The sequence below is a fragment of the Melanostigma gelatinosum genome (assembly GCF_949748355.1).
Source record: "Melanostigma gelatinosum genome assembly, chromosome: 12".
In the NCBI taxonomy this organism is placed as follows: Eukaryota; Metazoa; Chordata; class Actinopteri; order Perciformes; family Zoarcidae; genus Melanostigma; species Melanostigma gelatinosum.
The window spans coordinates 26,246,131-26,265,698 of record NC_136645.1 but is presented as its reverse complement, the minus strand read 5'-3'; the positions used below and the strand labels follow the sequence as shown (position 1 = coordinate 26,265,698).

The following is a 19,568-nucleotide window of genomic DNA, read 5'->3' as shown; positions in this document are numbered from 1 at the left end:
AACCAGACTGTGGTCGGAAGTGCAACAGAAGTGTTGGGTCTGAATGTTCATGTCAAAGTTTCCAAAATGTCTCTGTAGGAAAAACACATCCACACTGCGTCCTCAAACGTGATCAGGTCCTGCAGGTGCTCCATGCTGAGTAGCATTCAGCTTCCAGCAAGGCAACTTCACTTTATGTAGTTTTCTTGAAGGTCTATAATTTGATTCAGTTCTGACTGAACCCACCCAGGGGAGCCCCAGGTAGCACTACTCTAGGGTTGTTATTCCACGTGGCTGTCGTGTGAGAGTCTATTGAGTTTTCTGAGCCCTGCACACCTATTGTTTACCCACACAGTTGATGTCACTTATTTTGGCAGATAAAGCGTCTTCTCAGATCTGTGTGAGTGTGTAGAGATTGTTTTGACATCTCCCTGACTCTTGTTGGCTTTGTTACACTTGCAAGGGACGCATAAACAGATGCAGAGATATTACCGGTGATTTAGATTATTTATTTATATGTATATATTGTCACAGCCCGGCTCATAGACTGAGACAAAACAATGAGACATTGAGCTGGCGCAAACAGTAGGATTTTATTTGTGATGCCAAAAACACCCAACCGTGCTTTACAAGGTCCGCAACCGTGGTCGTGAGCCCATCAGTACAGGTCTTCTTTCCCCCCCCTGGGCTGTCAACTGGAAAGGGTATTCAAGGATGAGCCACGCCCCGGCACATGTGAGACTCATCCTGATAACGATCCTCCACACTGCACCTGTAAGAGATGGAAAAACCGGCCCGAGTGTATGACAGGAGGAGGGTCGTCACAATATGTATTCAGGTCCTTTAACAGCTTTAAGTGCTTGTTTCTTTGATGAATGAGCTAATCTCCTTTATTCAGGAAATAAATAGTGGATAGAACTGTTCTCTGCTAATTTCACCCTTTAGCCCTGTTGGTAATTACATTGTTGTGGCAAAGCCTGAAAGAGTCAGCACCTGTTCACCATGGTATTTTGCCGTCTGCCCTTTGTTTAATCCATATTTACTATTATCGGTGCATCCACCTTTTTTAAATGAACCCTCTTTCAGTGTGTGTGATGAATAACCCTTTCTTGGCCTGTTTTTTATCGAAGCCTTCTTTGTGTTTACAGGTTCTCATCACAGGCCCAGCAGACACCCCATATGCCAACGGCTGTTTTGAGTTTGATGTGTATTTTCCGCAAGACTATCCGAACTCCCCTCCTCTGGTCAACCTGGAGACCACCGGTGGACACAGTGTGCGCTTTAACCCTAACCTCTACAATGACGGCAAAGTGAGTTGAAAAGGCTTCAAGTGTGTTAATGTTCTTTAAATCAAGTAAATGTAAACATAATGGAGGATTTGATCTTTTTAAACCTGAGTGACACAAATGAAGTCAAAAAGCACAGCGTCTTCTTCCAGCTCTGTAAGTGAGGGGTGCCTTTTGACCATTTGTCACTGACAGGAGAATGAATACATACTGTTCATATGCATAAATCTGCACCACCTACTCCCTTCAGTGATAGCAGCTAATGCTTTACCAACAGTTTTATTTTAGCAGGGTTATGGTGTTGATTTAATAATCATTTTAAATTATCTATATCAAACCCAAGTATTTTTATTATGTAGGATAAAAAAATTAAAGATTTACATTTTTCATAATTATCTCAATTTTCATAGTTGAAAATGTTTGTTTACGGAAGACCTGAGATGCAAGTGAGAAAAGGAGATTCTGGTGATCCAATGTCTAAGTCTGATCTGAATTGTTTGACTTAAGAACAGGTGGAAAAAATATGTTTTTGCCAGGATAGTCTTTCTCATGCCTTTTTTCAAATTGTATCATAAAAAGCACCTTGAAACAGATATGGTAGTGTTTGAAAGTATAGCATTTCAAAGTAGGCTAGAGTGTCCTGAAAATAACATTATGACATGCACAGCTAAAACATGTAGTCACCATAAAGGGAGTGAAGAATGACCACATTCTGCCCAGGACTGAGAGAGTAGATCTCCACTGACTGTAGTGGGAGGTTAAGGGAAATAACCTGCCTGGTTGTCCATCAAGAACCCAATATGGCAAACTAACAGTGTATCTGAAGACCTTCCCTGTCAGATGTCCAGTTTTTAATTCAACTTGACATTTGGTCATGGACATCCTGCAGGTTTTCTCCACACATGTTAGAATATGTATCGCTCTCCCTCTGTGGTCCTGGCTTACCTACCATCCAGGAGCTGGGGTCAAGGTGCCTAAGCTCAACCTCATTAGGCAGCCGCTGACGGTCCACATGTTTAAGTAAGGGCCCAGAAGGCTGCTGTGGGGCTAGAGTTCAGCTCACTGATGAGGGATGGATATATGGTTAAATGGAGGAAAGAGAAGGTAGATGCATATAAGAAGCTTGTCAACTGGAGCTCGACAATAGCTTAGAATTGTGTCCGTTCAGTGATTTGAAGCAGCTTTAAGGTGATTGACGTGATGGGAACATTTCTCATTAGCTGACAAAGGAGTATCAATTGAAGTTGAACAGAACCATAAAGAAATTGTGTAATTTCAAAGCTTGCTATTGAGTCCAGTCCAACAATGAATGGAGCCATCCCCAAGCCTCATTACTTATACTCATTGTTGAATCTTTAAGTCAAATCAACTGTTTTTTTTCTGTGTGTTAATCAGGTATGTTTAAGTATCCTCAACACATGGCATGGGAGACCAGAGGAGAAATGGAACCCACAGACCTCAAGCTTTCTACAGGTGAGGTGATGATCCATCATGGCAGAGTCTCCTGTCTGAATGGATCAACAGGGCTGTTGTGAGTCTTTGTGTCACAGGCTGTAGTTTATCTCTGCCCTGGCATTACGCCTCCAGGGGCTCTGTATTAATGGGCTTGGTGTTTCATCAGCTGACATGAAAGATCCCTTTTAAAGCCTCGTGATTACTTTGCTTTGGTGACAGTGTGTGGGTATTAATCAAACCAAACACAGTGGTATCATTCAAACCTTGAAGATATGCCTGCTGACACACATCACTCATCTTGAAGTCCAAATCAGATAGCTTCCATAGCATGTTTTGCCCATCTGTTTTCACATTTTATTTGTGTTATTACTTTTCTTTAGATTGTTTATTTGGAAGACAAATATTTCATTTTTACTTTGAAACGTATCGTAGGATACACAGTTAAAAAGATGCTTCACTGAGATCTATTGTGGTAAAACTGAGCTTTGAATGACTGGAGACATTTTAAGGCTGTTTTGGCAAAAGAAGGATGTGATGCTGTGCCTTTAAAAATCACATTTTTACACATACATTTGTGGTTTGACACCAGAAGCCAATATTTCTGCTGCTCTATCGCCTGCATTCCTGCTGTGTATACGCTGAGCTATAGTAGAGCTACAGCTTTCAATAGGAATGCAATGTTTCTGAAGTTATTTATGGGTGATGAAATATGTTAACTTCCCAAGCTATTTGTCAAGACAGATGTTCTTTTTTTTCTCAGTCTAAGGCGTCGAGGGTCTGGTCTTCTGATTTGTGCACTAGATAAACGTAGCAGGGGAGTAGGCAGGGATCAAGCGGTCATCAACTGAGGTGGATATCGGCTCTGAACTCTGGCAACCCAGTTTAAGACAGACAGACAGACAGATTGCAACAGTTGAAGGTATCCAGTTGATGGAGCATTTTGTGTGGCTCAAGCCCGAGATCGTTACAGTTGGTAATGTCGTGGCTCGGAGGGGACAGAATGATGCAGGAGGACGTCCTTAGTCTCCTTGAGGCAGGCCAAGGCATTAATCCAGATATATTGAAGGATATCGCTATCGGTTCACAGTATTCCTTGCTTTTGTCAGACTCTCTTCTAAATGTCCAGCATGGCCAAGACACGAAGGAGATGTCGGCGTAATTTACCAATAGATCAGGATTAAACCTAACTACCGTAGTTGGACACATTCATTGTATTAGAATGTGGTTTTAATCTCAGCGCCTCTGAAACCAGACCAAGCTACCTTTTATATCAGTGAAGTGTGAAGAGAGGTCTTGAAACTGTTCCTCACATGATTCTGTGACTCGATCTGCTGTAGGTGCTCGTGTCGGTGCAGTCCCTCATTCTGGTGACTGAGCCCTACTTCAATGAGCCGGGGTATGAACGCTCCCGCGGGACTCCTAGTGGCACCCAGAGCTCACGGGAATATGATGGCAACATCCGGCAGGCCACCGTCAAATGGGCCATGCTGGAGCAGATGCGCAACCCCTCGCCATGCTTCAAAGAGGTAGGAATCAGTGTGGTGCAAAGAGTTTTAACCAGGTCAACGTTTAAAAGGTTGTTTTGATGCTCATTAACACCCTCCAAATGCCATTATTCTGTGCTGCACTGGCATAAAATGATGACTAATGATGAAAAGCAAGTTCGCTAATTATTTTTTAATCTACACAAACTGATTTAATCTTCAAAGATTAGAACCTCCAAAACCTAAACGGGTAATTTAAAAGTTGTTATATTGTCCATGAATTGCGTACGATATATTGTTGTAATGCCATTAGTGAAAGGGAATTCTTGAGGGACTTTCTTTACATTTGGAACAAACATCTACCGGTATGTATACTAAAGGATGGACTGGTTAACATTTGGTCATCAAAGGTCACTGTGACCTTGCCAAACACTTTTTTAAGCCATAACTCAAGAATCTATTTGCTAATTATGATGATTTCACTCAAATGTATAAAATAAAATGATGAAGTGATGACATTTCGGACAGACCGATGTAATTGGAACGTGACTTTCAACCGCAAGACGGTCATTTTAGTTACATTTCTGTTTTTACAAGGTTTTTCTTTTCACCTCCACTCTGAATACAAAGTTCCAGTATGATGCAGAACCATTCCCATGATGCATTAGCTAAATACCTCTGTCTTTCTTGACATTGTTCCACTTATTTCAGTCCAGAAACCGAAAGAGGAATGAAAAGCAACCTGTCCTCCCTGAGGGTTGCTGCGCCACGCTGTCTGCCAATAAATTCCCCTCTTATTAATTCCTCGGTAGATGATGTCGTCTGGAGGTTGGCCTTTCCCTCCTCCCTCCTCCCCCCTTTCTTCCTCACAGATTTTTCATAGAATAGGATCCTTCAAAGGGTCCGTAGTGACATGGATAGTGCCGGGGAAGACAACAATCTTTCAACCTGCTCATCCACAGCACAAATGTCAAGTAAGAGGAACGGAGGAGAGGAGCGCTATGGAGAGGAGAATGAGCGAGAGGAAGGGGGGTGAACAGAGGGAGAGGAGAATGAGCGAGAGGAAGGGGGGTGAACGGAGGGAGAGGAGAATGAGCGAGAGGAAGGGGGGTGAACGGAGGGAGAGGAGAATGAGAGAAGAGGAAGGGGGTGAACGGGAGAGGAGAATGAGCGAGAGGAAGGGGGGTGAATAGAGGGAGAGGAGAATGAGTGAGAGGAAGGGGGGTGAATGGGAGAGGAGAATGAGCGAGAGGAAGGGGGTGAACGGGAGAGGAGAATGAGCGAGAGGAAGGGGGGTGAATAGAGGGAGAGGAGAATGAGTGAGAGGAAGGGGGGTGAATGGAGAGAGAGGAGAATGAGTGAGAGGAGAATGAGAGAGAGGAGAATGAGTGAGAGGAGAATGAGAGAGAGGAAGGGGGTGAACAGAGGGAGAGGAGAATGAGAGAGATGAAGGGGGGTGAACGGAGGGAGAGGAGAATGAGAGAGAGGAAGGGGGTGAATGGAGGGAGAGGAGAATGAGAGAGAGGAAGGGGGGTGAATGGAGGGAGAGGAGAATGAGAGAGATGAAGGGGGGTGAACAGAGGGAGAGAGGAAGGGGGGTGAACAGAGGGAGAGGAAGGGGGGTGAACGGAGGGAGAGGAGAATGAGAGAGATGAAGGGGGTGAATGGAGGGAGAGGAGAATGAGAGAGAGGAAGGGGGTGAATGGAGGGAGAGGAGAATGAGAGAGAGGAAGGGGGGTGAATGGAGGGAGAGGAGAATGAGAGAGATGAAGGGGGGTGAACAGAGGGAGAGAAAGGGGGGTGAACGGAGGGAGAGGAGAATGAGAGAGAGGAAGGGGGGTGAACAGAGGGAGAGGAAGGGGGGTGAACGGAGGGAGAGGAGAATGAGAGAGATGAAGGGGGGTGAACGGAGGGAGAGGAGAATGAGAGAGAGGAAGGGGGGTGAACAGAGGGAGAGAAAGGGGGGTGAACGGAGGGAGAGGAGAATGAGAGAGAGGAAGGGGGGTGAACGGAGGGAGAGGAAGGGGGGTGAATGGAGGGAGAGGAGAATGAGAGAGATGAAGGGGGGTGAACGGAGGGAGAGGAAGGGGGGTGAATGGAGGGAGAGGAGAATGAGAGAGATGAAGGGGGGTGAACGGAGGGAGAGGAGAATGAGAGAGATGAAGGGGGGTGAACGGAGGGAGAGGAGAATGAGAGAGATGAAGGGGGGTGAATGGAGGGAGAGGAGAATGAGAGAGATGAAGGGGGGTGAACGGAGGGAGAGGAGAATGAGAGAGAGGAAGGGGGGTGAACTGAGAGAGAGGAAGGGGGGTGAACAGAGGGAGAGGAAGGGGGGTGAACGGAGGGAGAGGAGAATGAGAGAGATGAAGGGGGGTGAATGGAGGGAGAGGAGAATGAGAGAGAGGAAGGGGGGTGAACAGAGGGAGAGGAAGGGGGGTGAATGGAGGGAGAGGAGAATGAGAGAGAGGAAGGGGGTGAATGGAGGGAGAGGAGAATGAGAGAGAGGAAGGGGGGTGAATGGAGGGAGAGGAGAATGAGAGAGAGGAAGGGGGTGAATGGAGGGAGAGGAGAATGAGAGAGAGGAAGGGGGGTGAATGGAGGGAGAGGAGAATGAGAGAGAGGAAGGGGGGTGAACGGAGGGAGAGGAGAATGAGAGAGAGGAAGGGGGGTGAACGGAGGGAGAGGAGAATGAGAGAGAGGAAGGGGGTGAACGGAGGGAGAGGAGAATGAGAGAGAGGAAGGGGGGTGAATGGAGGGAGAGGAGAATGAGAGAGATGAAGGGGGGTGAACAGAGGGAGAGAAAGGGGGGTGAACGGAGGGAGAGGAGAATGAGAGAGAGGAAGGGGGGTGAATGGAGGGAGAGGAGAATGAGAGAGAGGAAGGGGGGTGAACGGAGGGAGAGGAGAATGAGAGAGAGGAAGGGGGTGAATGGAGGGAGAGGAGAATGAGAGAGAGGAAGGGGGGTGAATGGAGGGAGAGGAGAATGAGAGAGATGAAGGGGGGTGAACAGAGGGAGAGAAAGGGGGGTGAACGGAGGGAGAGGAGAATGAGAGAGAGGAAGGGGGGTGAATGGAGGGAGAGGAGAATGAGAGAGAGGAAGGGGGGTGAACAGAGGGAGAGGAAGGGGGGTGAACGGAGGGAGAGGAGAATGAGAGAGATGAAGGGGGGTGAACGGAGGGAGAGGAGAATGAGAGAGAGGAAGGGGGGTGAACAGAGGGAGAGAAAGGGGGGTGAACGGAGGGAGAGGAGAATGAGAGAGAGGAAGGGGGGTGAACAGAGGGAGAGGAAGGGGGGTGAATGGAGGGAGAGGAGAATGAGAGAGATGAAGGGGGGTGAACGGAGGGAGAGGAAGGGGGGTGAATGGAGGGAGAGGAGAATGAGAGAGATGAAGGGGGGTGAACGGAGGGAGAGGAGAATGAGAGAGATGAAGGGGGGTGAACGGAGGGAGAGGAGAATGAGAGAGATGAAGGGGGGTGAATGGAGGGAGAGGAGAATGAGAGAGATGAAGGGGGGTGAATGGAGGGAGAGGAGAATGAGAGAGAGGAAGGGGGGTGAACAGAGGGAGAGGAAGGGGGGTGAATGGAGGGAGAGGAGAATGAGAGAGATGAAGGGGGGTGAACGGAGGGAGAGGAGAATGAGAGAGATGAAGGGGGGTGAACGGAGGGAGAGGAAGGGGGGTGAACGGAGGGAGAGGAGAATGAGAGAGATGAAGGGGGGTGAATGGAGGGAGAGGAGAATGAGAGAGAGGAAGGGGGGTGAACAGAGGGAGAGGAAGGGGGGTGAATGGAGGGAGAGGAGAATGAGAGAGAGGAAGGGGGTGAATGGAGGGAGAGGAGAATGAGAGAGAGGAAGGGGGGTGAATGGAGGGAGAGGAGAATGAGAGAGAGGAAGGGGGGTGAATGGAGGGAGAGGAGAATGAGAGAGAGGAAGGGGGGTGAATGGAGGGAGAGGAGAATGAGAGAGAGGAAGGGGGGTGAATGGAGGGAGAGGAGAATGAGAGAGAGGAAGGGGGGTGAACAGAGGGAGAGGAGAATGAGAGAGAGGAAGGGGGGTGAACGGAGGGAGAGGAGAATGAGAGAGAGGAAGGGGGGTGAACGGAGGGAGAGGAGAATGAGAGAGAGGAAGGGGGTGAACGGAGGGAGAGGAGAATGAGAGAGAGGAAGGGGGGTGAACGGAGGGAGAGGAGAATGAGAGAGAGGAAGGGGGGTGAACGGAGGGAGAGGAGAATGAGAGAGAGGAAGGGGGTGAACGGAGGGAGAGGAGAATGAGAGAGAGGAAGGGGGGTGAACGGAGGGAGAGGAGAATGAGAGAGAGGAAGGGGGGTGAACGGAGGGAGAGGAGAATGAGAGAGAGGAAGGGGGGTGAACGGAGGGAGAGGAGAATGAGAGAGAGGAAGGGGGGTGAACGGAGGGAGAGGAGAATGAGAGAGAGGAAGGGGGTGAACGGAGGGAGAGGAGAATGAGAGAGAGGAAGGGGGTGAACGGAGGGAGAGGAGAATGAGAGAGATGAAGGGGGGTGAACAGAGGGAGAGAAAGGGGGGTGAACGGAGGGAGAGGAGAATGAGAGAGAGGAAGGGGGGTGAACAGAGGGAGAGGAAGGGGGGTGAACGGAGGGAGAGGAGAATGAGAGAGAGGAAGGGGGGTGAATGGAGGGAGAGGAGAATGAGAGAGAGGAAGGGGGGTGAACGGAGGGAGAGGAGAATGAGAGAGAGGAAGGGGGTGAATGGAGGGAGAGGAGAATGAGAGAGAGGAAGGGGGGTGAATGGAGGGAGAGGAGAATGAGAGAGATGAAGGGGGGTGAACAGAGGGAGAGAAAGGGGGGTGAACGGAGGGAGAGGAGAATGAGAGAGAGGAAGGGGGGTGAATGGAGGGAGAGGAGAATGAGAGAGAGGAAGGGGGGTGAACAGAGGGAGAGGAAGGGGGGTGAACGGAGGGAGAGGAGAATGAGAGAGATGAAGGGGGGTGAACGGAGGGAGAGGAGAATGAGAGAGAGGAAGGGGGGTGAACAGAGGGAGAGAAAGGGGGGTGAACGGAGGGAGAGGAGAATGAGAGAGAGGAAGGGGGGTGAACAGAGGGAGAGGAAGGGGGGTGAATGGAGGGAGAGGAGAATGAGAGAGATGAAGGGGGGTGAACGGAGGGAGAGGAAGGGGGGTGAATGGAGGGAGAGGAGAATGAGAGAGATGAAGGGGGGTGAACGGAGGGAGAGGAGAATGAGAGAGATGAAGGGGGGTGAACGGAGGGAGAGGAGAATGAGAGAGATGAAGGGGGGTGAACGGAGGGAGAGGAGAATGAGAGAGATGAAGGGGGGTGAATGGAGGGAGAGGAGAATGAGAGAGAGGAAGGGGGGTGAATGGAGGGAGAGGAGAATGAGAGAGAGGAAGGGGGGTGAATGGAGGGAGAGGAGAATGAGAGAGAGGAAGGGGGGTGAATGGAGGGAGAGGAGAATGAGAGAGAGGAAGGGGGGTGAATGGAGGGAGAGGAGAATGAGAGAGAGGAAGGGGGGTGAACGGGAGAGGAGAATGAGAGAGAGGAAGGGGGTGAACGGAGGGAGAGGAGAATGAGAGAGAGGAAGGGGGGTGAACGGAGGGAGAGGAGAATGAGCGAGAGGAAGGGGGTGAACGGAGGGAGAGGAGAATGAGCGAGAGGAAGGGGGGTGAACGGGAGAGGAGAATGAGCGAGAGGAAGGGGGTGAACGGGAGAGGAGAATGAGCGAGAGGAAGGGGGGTGAATGGAGAGAGAGGAGAATGAGTGAGAGGAGAATGAGAGAGAGGAAGGGGGTGAACAGAGGGAGAGGAGAATGAGTGAGAGGAAGGGGGTGAATGGAGAGAGAGGAGAATGAGTGAGAGGAGAATGAGAGAGAGGAAGGGGGTGAACAGAGGGAGAGGAGAATGAGTGAGAGGAAGGGGGTGAATGGAGGGAGAGGAGAATGAGAGAGAGGAAGGGGGTGAACGGAGGGAGAGGAGAATGAGAGAGATGAAGGGGGTGAATGGAGGGAGAGGAGAATGAGAGAGAGGAAGGGGGGTGAACAGAGGGAGAGGAAGGGGGGTGAATGGAGGGAGAGGAGAATGAGTGAGAGGAAGGGGGGTGAACAGAGGGAGAGGAAGGGGGGTGAACGGAGGGAGAGGAGAATGAGAGAGAGGAAGGGGGTGAATGGAGGGAGAGGAGAATGAGAGAGAGGAAGGGGGGTGAATGGAGGGAGAGGAGAATGAGAGAGAGGAAGGGGGTGAATGGAGGGAGAGGAGAATGAGAGAGAGGAAGGGGGGTGAATGGAGGGAGAGGAGAATGAGAGAGAGGAAGGGGGGTGAATGGAGGGAGAGGAGAATGAGAGAGAGGAAGGGGGGTGAATGGAGGGAGAGGAGAATGAGAGAGAGGAAGGGGGGTGAATGGAGGGAGAGGAGAATGAGAGAGAGGAAGGGGGGTGAACAGAGGGAGAGGAGAATGAGAGAGAGGAAGGGGGGTGAACGGAGGGAGAGGAGAATGAGAGAGAGGAAGGGGGGTGAACGGAGGGAGAGGAGAATGAGAGAGAGGAAGGGGGTGAACGGAGGGAGAGGAGAATGAGAGAGAGGAAGGGGGGTGAACGGAGGGAGAGGAGAATGAGAGAGAGGAAGGGGGGTGAACGGAGGGAGAGGAGAATGAGAGAGAGGAAGGGGGTGAACGGAGGGAGAGGAGAATGAGAGAGAGGAAGGGGGGTGAACGGAGGGAGAGGAGAATGAGAGAGAGGAAGGGGGGTGAACGGAGGGAGAGGAGAATGAGAGAGAGGAAGGGGGGTGAACGGAGGGAGAGGAGAATGAGAGAGAGGAAGGGGGGTGAACGGAGGGAGAGGAGAATGAGAGAGAGGAAGGGGGTGAACGGAGGGAGAGGAGAATGAGAGAGAGGAAGGGGGTGAACGGAGGGAGAGGAGAATGAGAGAGATGAAGGGGGGTGAACAGAGGGAGAGAAAGGGGGGTGAACGGAGGGAGAGGAGAATGAGAGAGAGGAAGGGGGGTGAATGGAGGGAGAGGAGAATGAGAGAGAGGAAGGGGGGTGAACAGAGGGAGAGGAAGGGGGGTGAACGGAGGGAGAGGAGAATGAGAGAGAGGAAGGGGGGTGAATGGAGGGAGAGGAGAATGAGAGAGAGGAAGGGGGGTGAACGGAGGGAGAGGAGAATGAGAGAGAGGAAGGGGGTGAATGGAGGGAGAGGAGAATGAGAGAGAGGAAGGGGGGTGAATGGAGGGAGAGGAGAATGAGAGAGATGAAGGGGGGTGAACAGAGGGAGAGAAAGGGGGGTGAACGGAGGGAGAGGAGAATGAGAGAGAGGAAGGGGGGTGAATGGAGGGAGAGGAGAATGAGAGAGAGGAAGGGGGGTGAACAGAGGGAGAGGAAGGGGGGTGAACGGAGGGAGAGGAGAATGAGAGAGATGAAGGGGGGTGAACGGAGGGAGAGGAGAATGAGAGAGAGGAAGGGGGGTGAACAGAGGGAGAGAAAGGGGGGTGAACGGAGGGAGAGGAGAATGAGAGAGAGGAAGGGGGGTGAACAGAGGGAGAGGAAGGGGGGTGAATGGAGGGAGAGGAGAATGAGAGAGATGAAGGGGGGTGAACGGAGGGAGAGGAAGGGGGGTGAATGGAGGGAGAGGAGAATGAGAGAGATGAAGGGGGGTGAACGGAGGGAGAGGAGAATGAGAGAGATGAAGGGGGGTGAACGGAGGGAGAGGAGAATGAGAGAGATGAAGGGGGGTGAACGGAGGGAGAGGAGAATGAGAGAGATGAAGGGGGGTGAATGGAGGGAGAGGAGAATGAGAGAGAGGAAGGGGGGTGAATGGAGGGAGAGGAGAATGAGAGAGAGGAAGGGGGGTGAATGGAGGGAGAGGAGAATGAGAGAGAGGAAGGGGGGTGAATGGAGGGAGAGGAGAATGAGAGAGAGGAAGGGGGGTGAATGGAGGGAGAGGAGAATGAGAGAGAGGAAGGGGGGTGAACGGGAGAGGAGAATGAGAGAGAGGAAGGGGGTGAACGGAGGGAGAGGAGAATGAGAGAGAGGAAGGGGGGTGAACGGAGGGAGAGGAGAATGAGCGAGAGGAAGGGGGTGAACGGAGGGAGAGGAGAATGAGCGAGAGGAAGGGGGGTGAACGGGAGAGGAGAATGAGCGAGAGGAAGGGGGTGAACGGGAGAGGAGAATGAGCGAGAGGAAGGGGGGTGAATGGAGAGAGAGGAGAATGAGTGAGAGGAGAATGAGAGAGAGGAAGGGGGTGAACAGAGGGAGAGGAGAATGAGTGAGAGGAAGGGGGTGAATGGAGAGAGAGGAGAATGAGTGAGAGGAGAATGAGAGAGAGGAAGGGGGTGAACAGAGGGAGAGGAGAATGAGTGAGAGGAAGGGGGTGAATGGAGGGAGAGGAGAATGAGAGAGAGGAAGGGGGTGAACGGAGGGAGAGGAGAATGAGAGAGATGAAGGGGGTGAATGGAGGGAGAGGAGAATGAGAGAGAGGAAGGGGGGTGAACAGAGGGAGAGGAAGGGGGGTGAATGGAGGGAGAGGAGAATGAGTGAGAGGAAGGGGGGTGAACAGAGGGAGAGGAAGGGGGGTGAACGGAGGGAGAGGAGAATGAGAGAGAGGAAGGGGGTGAATGGAGGGAGAGGAGAATGAGAGAGAGGAAGGGGGGTGAATGGAGGGAGAGGAGAATGAGAGAGATGAAGGGGGGTGAACAGAGGGAGAGAAAGGGGGGTGAACGGAGGGAGAGGAGAATGAGAGAGAGGAAGGGGGTGAACAGAGGGAGAGGAAGGGGGGTGAACGGAGGGAGAGGAGAATGAGAGAGATGAAGGGGGGTGAACGGAGGGAGAGGAGAATGAGAGAGAGGAAGGGGGGTGAACTGAGAGAGAGGAAGGGGGGTGAACAGAGGGAGAGGAAGGGGGGTGAACGGAGGGAGAGGAGAATGAGAGAGATGAAGGGGGGTGAATGGAGGGAGAGGAGAATGAGAGAGAGGAAGGGGGGTGAACAGAGGGAGAGGAAGGGGGGTGAATGGAGGGAGAGGAGAATGAGAGAGAGGAAGGGGGTGAATGGAGGGAGAGGAGAATGAGAGAGATGAAGGGGGGTGAACAGAGGGAGAGGAAGGGGGGTGAATGGAGGGAGAGGAGAATGAGAGAGAGGAAGGGGGTGAACGGAGGGAGAGGAGAATGAGAGAGAGGAAGGGGGGTGAATGGAGGGAGAGGAGAATGAGAGAGAGGAAGGGGGTGAATGGAGGGAGAGGAGAATGAGAGAGATGAAGGGGGGTGAACAGAGGGAGAGGAAGGGGGTGAATGGAGGGAGAGGAGAATGAGAGAGAGGAAGGGGGGTGAACAGAGGGAGAGGAAGGGGGGTGAATGGAGGGAGAGGAGAATGAGAGAGAGGAAGGGGGTGAATGGAGGGAGAGGAGAATGAGAGAGAGGAAGGGGGGTGAATGGAGGGAGAGGAGAATGAGAGAGATGAAGGGGGGTGAACAGAGGGAGAGAAAGGGGGGTGAACGGAGGGAGAGGAGAATGAGAGAGAGGAAGGGGGGTGAACGGAGGGAGAGGAAGGGGGGTGAATGGAGGGAGAGGAGAATGAGAGAGAGGAAGGGGGGTGAATGGAGGGAGAGGAGAATGAGAGAGAGGAAGGGGGGTGAACAGAGGGAGAGGAAGGGGGGTGAACGGAGGGAGAGGAGAATGAGAGAGAGGAAGGGGGGTGAACGGAGGGAGAGGAAGGGGGGTGAATGGAGGGAGAGGAGAATGAGAGAGATGAAGGGGGGTGAACGGAGGGAGAGGAGAATGAGAGAGATGAAGGGGGGTGAACGGAGGGAGAGGAGAATGAGAGAGATGAAGGGGGGTGAATGGAGGGAGAGGAGAATGAGAGAGATGAAGGGGGGTGAATGGAGGGAGAGGAGAATGAGAGAGATGAAGGGGGGTGAATGGAGGGAGAGGAGAATGAGAGAGAGGAAGGGGGGTGAACAGAGGGAGAGGAGAATGAGAGAGATGAAGGGGGGTGAACGGAGGGAGAGGAGAATGAGAGAGATGAAGGGGGGTGAATGGAGGGAGAGGAGAATGAGAGAGATGAAGGGGGGTGAATGGAGGGAGAGGAGAATGAGAGAGAGGAAGGGGGGTGAACAGAGGGAGAGGAGAATGAGAGAGATGAAGGGGGGTGAACGGAGGGAGAGGAGAATGAGAGAGATGAAGGGGGGTGAATGGAGGGAGAGGAGAATGAGAGAGAGGAAGGGGGGTGAACAGAGGGAGAGGAAGGGGGGTGAACGGAGGGAGAGGAGAATGAGAGAGAGGAAGGGGGTGAACGGAGGGAGAGGAAGGGGGGTGAATGGAGGGAGAGGAGAATGAGAGAGATGAAGGGGGGTGAACGGAGGGAGAGGAGAATGAGAGAGAGGAAGGGGGGTGAATGGAGGGAGAGGAGAATGAGAGAGAGGAAGGGGGGTGAACAGAGGGAGAGGAAGGGGGGTGAACGGAGGGAGAGGAGAATGAGAGAGAGGAAGGGGGTGAACGGAGGGAGAGGAGAATGAGAGAGAGGAAGGGGGGTGAACGGAGGGAGAGGAGAATGAGAGAGAGGAAGGGGGGTGAATGGAGGGAGTGGAGAATGAGAGAGAGGAAGGGGGTGAACAGAGGGAGAGGAAGGGGGGTGAATGGAGGGAGAGGAGAATGAGAGAGAGGAAGGGGGGTGAACGGAGGGAGAGGAGAATGAGAGAGAGGAAGGGGGGTGAACGGGAGAGGAGAATGAGAGAGAGGAAGGGGGTGAACGGAGGGAGAGGAGAATGAGAGAGAGGAAGGGGGGTGAACGGAGGGAGAGGAGAATGAGAGAGAGGAAGGGGGGTGAACGGGAGAGGAGAATGAGAGAGAGGAAGGGGGTGAACGGAGGGAGAGGAGAATGAGAGAGAGGAAGGGGGGTGAACGGAGGGAGAGGAGAATGAGCGAGAGGAAGGGGGTGAACGGAGGGAGAGGAGAATGAGCGAGAGGAAGGGGGTGAACGGAGGGAGAGGAGAATGAGCGAGAGGAAGGGGGGTGAACGGGAGAGGAGAATGAGAGAGAGGAAGGGGGGTGAATGGAGGGAGAGGAGAATGAGAGAGAGGAAGGGGGTGAATGGAGGGAGAGGAGAATGAGAGAGAGGAAGGGGGTGAACAGAGGGAGAGGAAGGGGGGTGAATGGAGGGAGAGGAGAATGAGAGAGAGGAAGGGGGGTGAACGGAGGGAGAGGAGAATGAGAGAGAGGAAGGGGGGTGAACGGGAGAGGAGAATGAGAGAGAGGAAGGGGGTGAACGGAGGGAGAGGAGAATGAGAGAGAGGAAGGGGGGTGAACGGAGGGAGAGGAGAATGAGCGAGAGGAAGGGGGTGAACGGAGGGAGAGGAGAATGAGCGAGAGGAAGGGGGGTGAACGGGAGAGGAGAATGAGAGAGAGGAAGGGGGGTGAACGGAGGGAGAGGAGAATGAGAGAGAGGAAGGGGGTGAACGGAGGGAGAGGAGAATGAGCGAGAGGAAGGGGGGTGAACGGAGGGAGAGGAGAATGAGTGAGAGGAAGGGGGGTGAATGGAGGGAGAGGAGAATGACAGAGAGGAAGGGGGTGAATGGAGGGAGAGGAGAATGAGAGAGAGGAAGGGGGGTGAATGGAGGGAGAGGAGAATGAGTGAGAGGAAGGGGGGTGAACGGAGGGAGAGGAGAATGAGAGAGAGGAAGGGGGTGAACGGAGGGAGAGGAGAATGAGAGAGAGGAAGGGGGTGAACGGAGGCAGAGGAGAATGAGAGAGAGGAAGGGGGTGAACGGAGGGAGAGGAGAATGAGAGAGAGGAAGGGGGTGAATGGAGGGAGAGGAGAATGAGGGAGAGGAGAATGAGAGAGAGGAAGGGGGGTGAATGGAGGGAGAGGAGAATGAGGGAGAGGAAGGGGGTGAATGGAGGGAGAGGAGAATGAGGGAGAGGAGAATGAGAGAGAGGAAGGGGGGTGAACGGGAGAGGAGAATGAGAGAGAGGAAGGGGGGTGAATGGAGGGAGAGGAGAATGAGGGAGAGGAGAATGAGAGAGAGGAAGGGGGGTGAACGGAGGGAGAGGAGAATGAGTGAGAGGAAGGGGGTGAATGGAGGGAGAGGAGAATGAGGGAGAGGAGAATGAGAGAGAGGAAGGGGGGTGAACGGGAGAGGAGAATGAGAGAGAGGAAGGGGGTGAACGGAGGGAGAGGAGAATGAGAGAGAGGAAGGGGGTGAACGGAGGGAGAGGAGAATGAGCGAGAGGAAGGGGGTGAACGGAGGGAGAGGAGAATGAGAGAGAGGAAGGGGGGTGAACGGAGGGAGAGGAGAATGAGCGAGAGGAAGGGGGGTGAACGGGAGAGGAGAATGAGAGAGAGGAAGGGGGGTGAACGGAGGGAGAGGAGAATGAGAGAGAGGAAGGGGGGTGAACGGAGGGAGAGGAGAATGAGAGAGAGGAAGGGGGGTGAACGGGAGAGGAGAATGAGAGAGAGGAAGGGGGTGAACGGAGGGAGAGGAGAATGAGCGAGAGGAAGGGGGTGAACGGAGGGAGAGGAGAATGAGCGAGAGGAAGGGGGTGAACGGAGGGAGAGGAGAATGAGAGAGAGGAAGGGGGGTGAACGGAGGGAGAGGAGAATGAGAGAGAGGAAGGGGGGTGAACGGAGGGAGAGGAGAATGAGAGAGAGGAAGGGGGGTGAACGGAGGGAGAGGAGAATGAGAGAGAGGAAGGGGGTGAACGGAGGGAGAGGAGAATGAGCGAGAGGAAGGGGGTGAACGGAGGGAGAGGAGAATGAGCGAGAGGAAGGGGGGTGAACGGGAGAGGAGAATGAGAGAGAGGAAGGGGGGTGAACGGAGGGAGAGGAGAATGAGCGAGAGGAAGGGGGGTGAACGGGAGAGGAGAATGAGAGAGAGGAAGGGGGGTGAACGGAGGGAGAGGAGAATGAGTGGAGAATGAGAGAGAGGAAGGGGGTGAATGGAGGGAGAGGAGAATGAGCGAGAGGAAGGGGGGTGAACGGGAGAGGAGAATGAGAGAGAGGAAGGGGGGTGAATGGAGGGAGAGGAGAATGAGAGAGAGGAAGGGGGGTGAATGGAGGGAGAGGAAGGGGGTGAACGGAGGGAGAGGAGAATGAGAGAGAGGAAGGGGGTGAACGGAGGGAGAGGAGAATGAGAGAGAGGAAGGGGGTGAACGGAGGGAGAGGAGAATGAGAGAGAGGAAGGGGGTGAACAGAGGGAGAGGAGAATGAGAGAGAGGAAGGGGGGTGAACGGAGGGAGAGGAGAATGAGAGAGAGGAAGGGGGGTGAATGGAGGGAGAGGAGAATGAGAGAGAGGAAGGGGGGTGAACGGAGGGAGAGGAGAATGAGAGAGAGGAAGGGGGGTGAATGGAGGGAGAGGAGAATGAGAGAGAGGAAGGGGGGTGAACGGAGGGAGAGGAGAATGAGAGAGAGGAAGGGGGGTGAACGGAGGGAGAGGAGAATGAGAGAGGAAGGGGGGTGAATGGAGGGAGAGGAAGGGGGTGAACGGAGGGAGAGGAGAATGAGAGAGAGGAAGGGGGTGAACGGAGGGAGAGGAGAATGAGAGAGAGGAAGGGGGTGAACGGAGGGAGAGGAGAATGAGAGAGAGGAAGGGGGTGAACAGAGGGAGAGGAGAATGAGAGAGAGGAAGGGGGGTGAACGGAGGGAGAGGAGAATGAGAGAGAGGAAGGGGGGTGAATGGAGGGAGAGGAGAATGAGAGAGAGGAAGGGGGGTGAACGGAGGGAGAGGAGAATGAGAGAGAGGAAGGGGGGTGAATGGAGGGAGAGGAGAATGAGAGAGAGGAAGGGGGGTGAACGGAGGGAGAGGAGAATGAGAGAGAGGAAGGGGGGTGAACGGAGGGAGAGGAGAATGAGAGAGGAAGGGGGGTGAACGGAGGGAGAGGAGAATGAGAGAGAGGAAGGGGGGTGAACGGAGGGAGAGGAGAATGAGAGAGAGGAAGGGGGGTGAACGGAGGGAGAGGAGAATGAGAGAGAGGAAGGGGGGTGAATGGAGGGAGAGGAGAATGAGAGAGAGGAAGGGGGGTGAACGGAGGGAGAGGAGAATGAGAGAGAGGAAGGGGGGTGAACGGAGGGAGAGGAGAATGAGAGAGAGGAAGGGGGGTGAACGGAGGGAGAGGAGAATGAGAGAGAGGAAGGGGGTGAACGGAGGGAGAGGAGAATGAGAGAGAGGAAGGGGGGTGAACGGAGGGAGAGGAGAATGAGCGAGAGGAAGGGGGGTGAACGGAGGGAGAGGAGAATGAGAGAGAGGAAGGGGGGTGAACGGAGGGAGAGGAGAATGAGAGAGAGGAAGGGGGTGAACGGAGGGAGAGGAGAATGAGAGAGAGGAAGGGGGGTGAACGGAGGGAGAGGAGAATGAGCGAGAGGAAGGGGGGTGAACGGAGGGAGAGGAGAATGAGAGAGAGGAAGGGGGTGAACGGAGGGAGAGGAGAATGAGAGAGAGGAAGGGGGGTGAACGGAGGGAGAGGAGAATGAGAGAGAGGAAGGGGGGTGAATGGAGGGAGAGGAGAATGAGAGAGAGGAAGGGGGGTGAACGGAGGGAGAGGAGAATGAGAGAGAGGAAGGGGGGTGAATGGAGGGAGAGGAGAATGAGAGAGAGGAAGGGGGTGAACGGAGGGAGAGGAGAATGAGAGAGAGGAAGGGGGTGAACGGAGGGAGAGGAGAATGAGAGAGAGGAAGGGGGGTGAACGGAGGGAGAGGAGAATGAGTGGAGAATGAGAGAGAGGAAGGGGGTGAATGGAGGGAGAGGAGAATGAGAGAGAGGAAGGGGGTGAACGGAGGGAGAGGAGAATGAGGGAGAGGAGAATGAGAGAGAGGAAGGGGGGTGAACGGAGGGAGAGGAGAATGAGAGAGAGGAAGGGGGTGAACGGAGGGAGAGGAGAATGAGAGAGAGGAAGGGGGGTGAATGGAGGGAGAGGAGAATGAGAGAGAGGAAGGGGGTGAACGGAGGGAGAGGAGAATGAGAGAGAGGAAGGGGGTGAACGGAGGGAGAGGAGAATGAGAGAGAGGAAGGGGGTGAATGGAGGGAGAGGAGAATGAGAGAGAGGAAGGGGGTGAACGGAGGGAGAGGAGAATGAGGGAGAGGAGAATGAGAGAGAGGAAGGGGGTGAACGGAGGGAGAGGAGAATGAGCGAGAGGAAGGGGGGTGAACGGAGGGAGAGGAGAATGAGAGAGAGGAAGGGGGGTGAACGGAGGGAGAGGAGAATGAGAGAGAGGAAGGGGGTGAACGGAGGGAGAGGAGAATGAGTGAGAGGAAGGGGGTGAACGGAGGGAGAGGAGAATGAGAGAGAGGAAGGGGGGTGAACGGAGGGAGAGGAGAATGAGAGAGAGGAAGGGGGGTGAACGGAGGGAGAGGAGAATGAGAGAGAGGAAGGGGGTGAACGGAGGGAGAGGAGAATGAGA

General features: G+C 53.5%; 1 protein-coding gene across 2 annotated transcripts in view; it reads left to right on the top strand.

The window, feature by feature from the left end:
• The window catches only part of birc6 (baculoviral IAP repeat containing 6), a 139,566-nt gene that overhangs the window by 109,740 nt on the left and 10,258 nt on the right, over positions 1-19,568 (top strand). For both annotated transcript variants that reach the window (XM_079280713.1, XM_079280712.1), the window contains exons 69-71: positions 1,128-1,289; positions 2,661-2,738; positions 4,058-4,246. In XM_079280713.1, the coding sequence (XP_079136839.1) occupies positions 1,128-1,289; positions 2,661-2,738; positions 4,058-4,246 (429 nt within the window). The remainder of the gene's footprint in view (positions 1-1,127; positions 1,290-2,660; positions 2,739-4,057; positions 4,247-19,568) is intronic.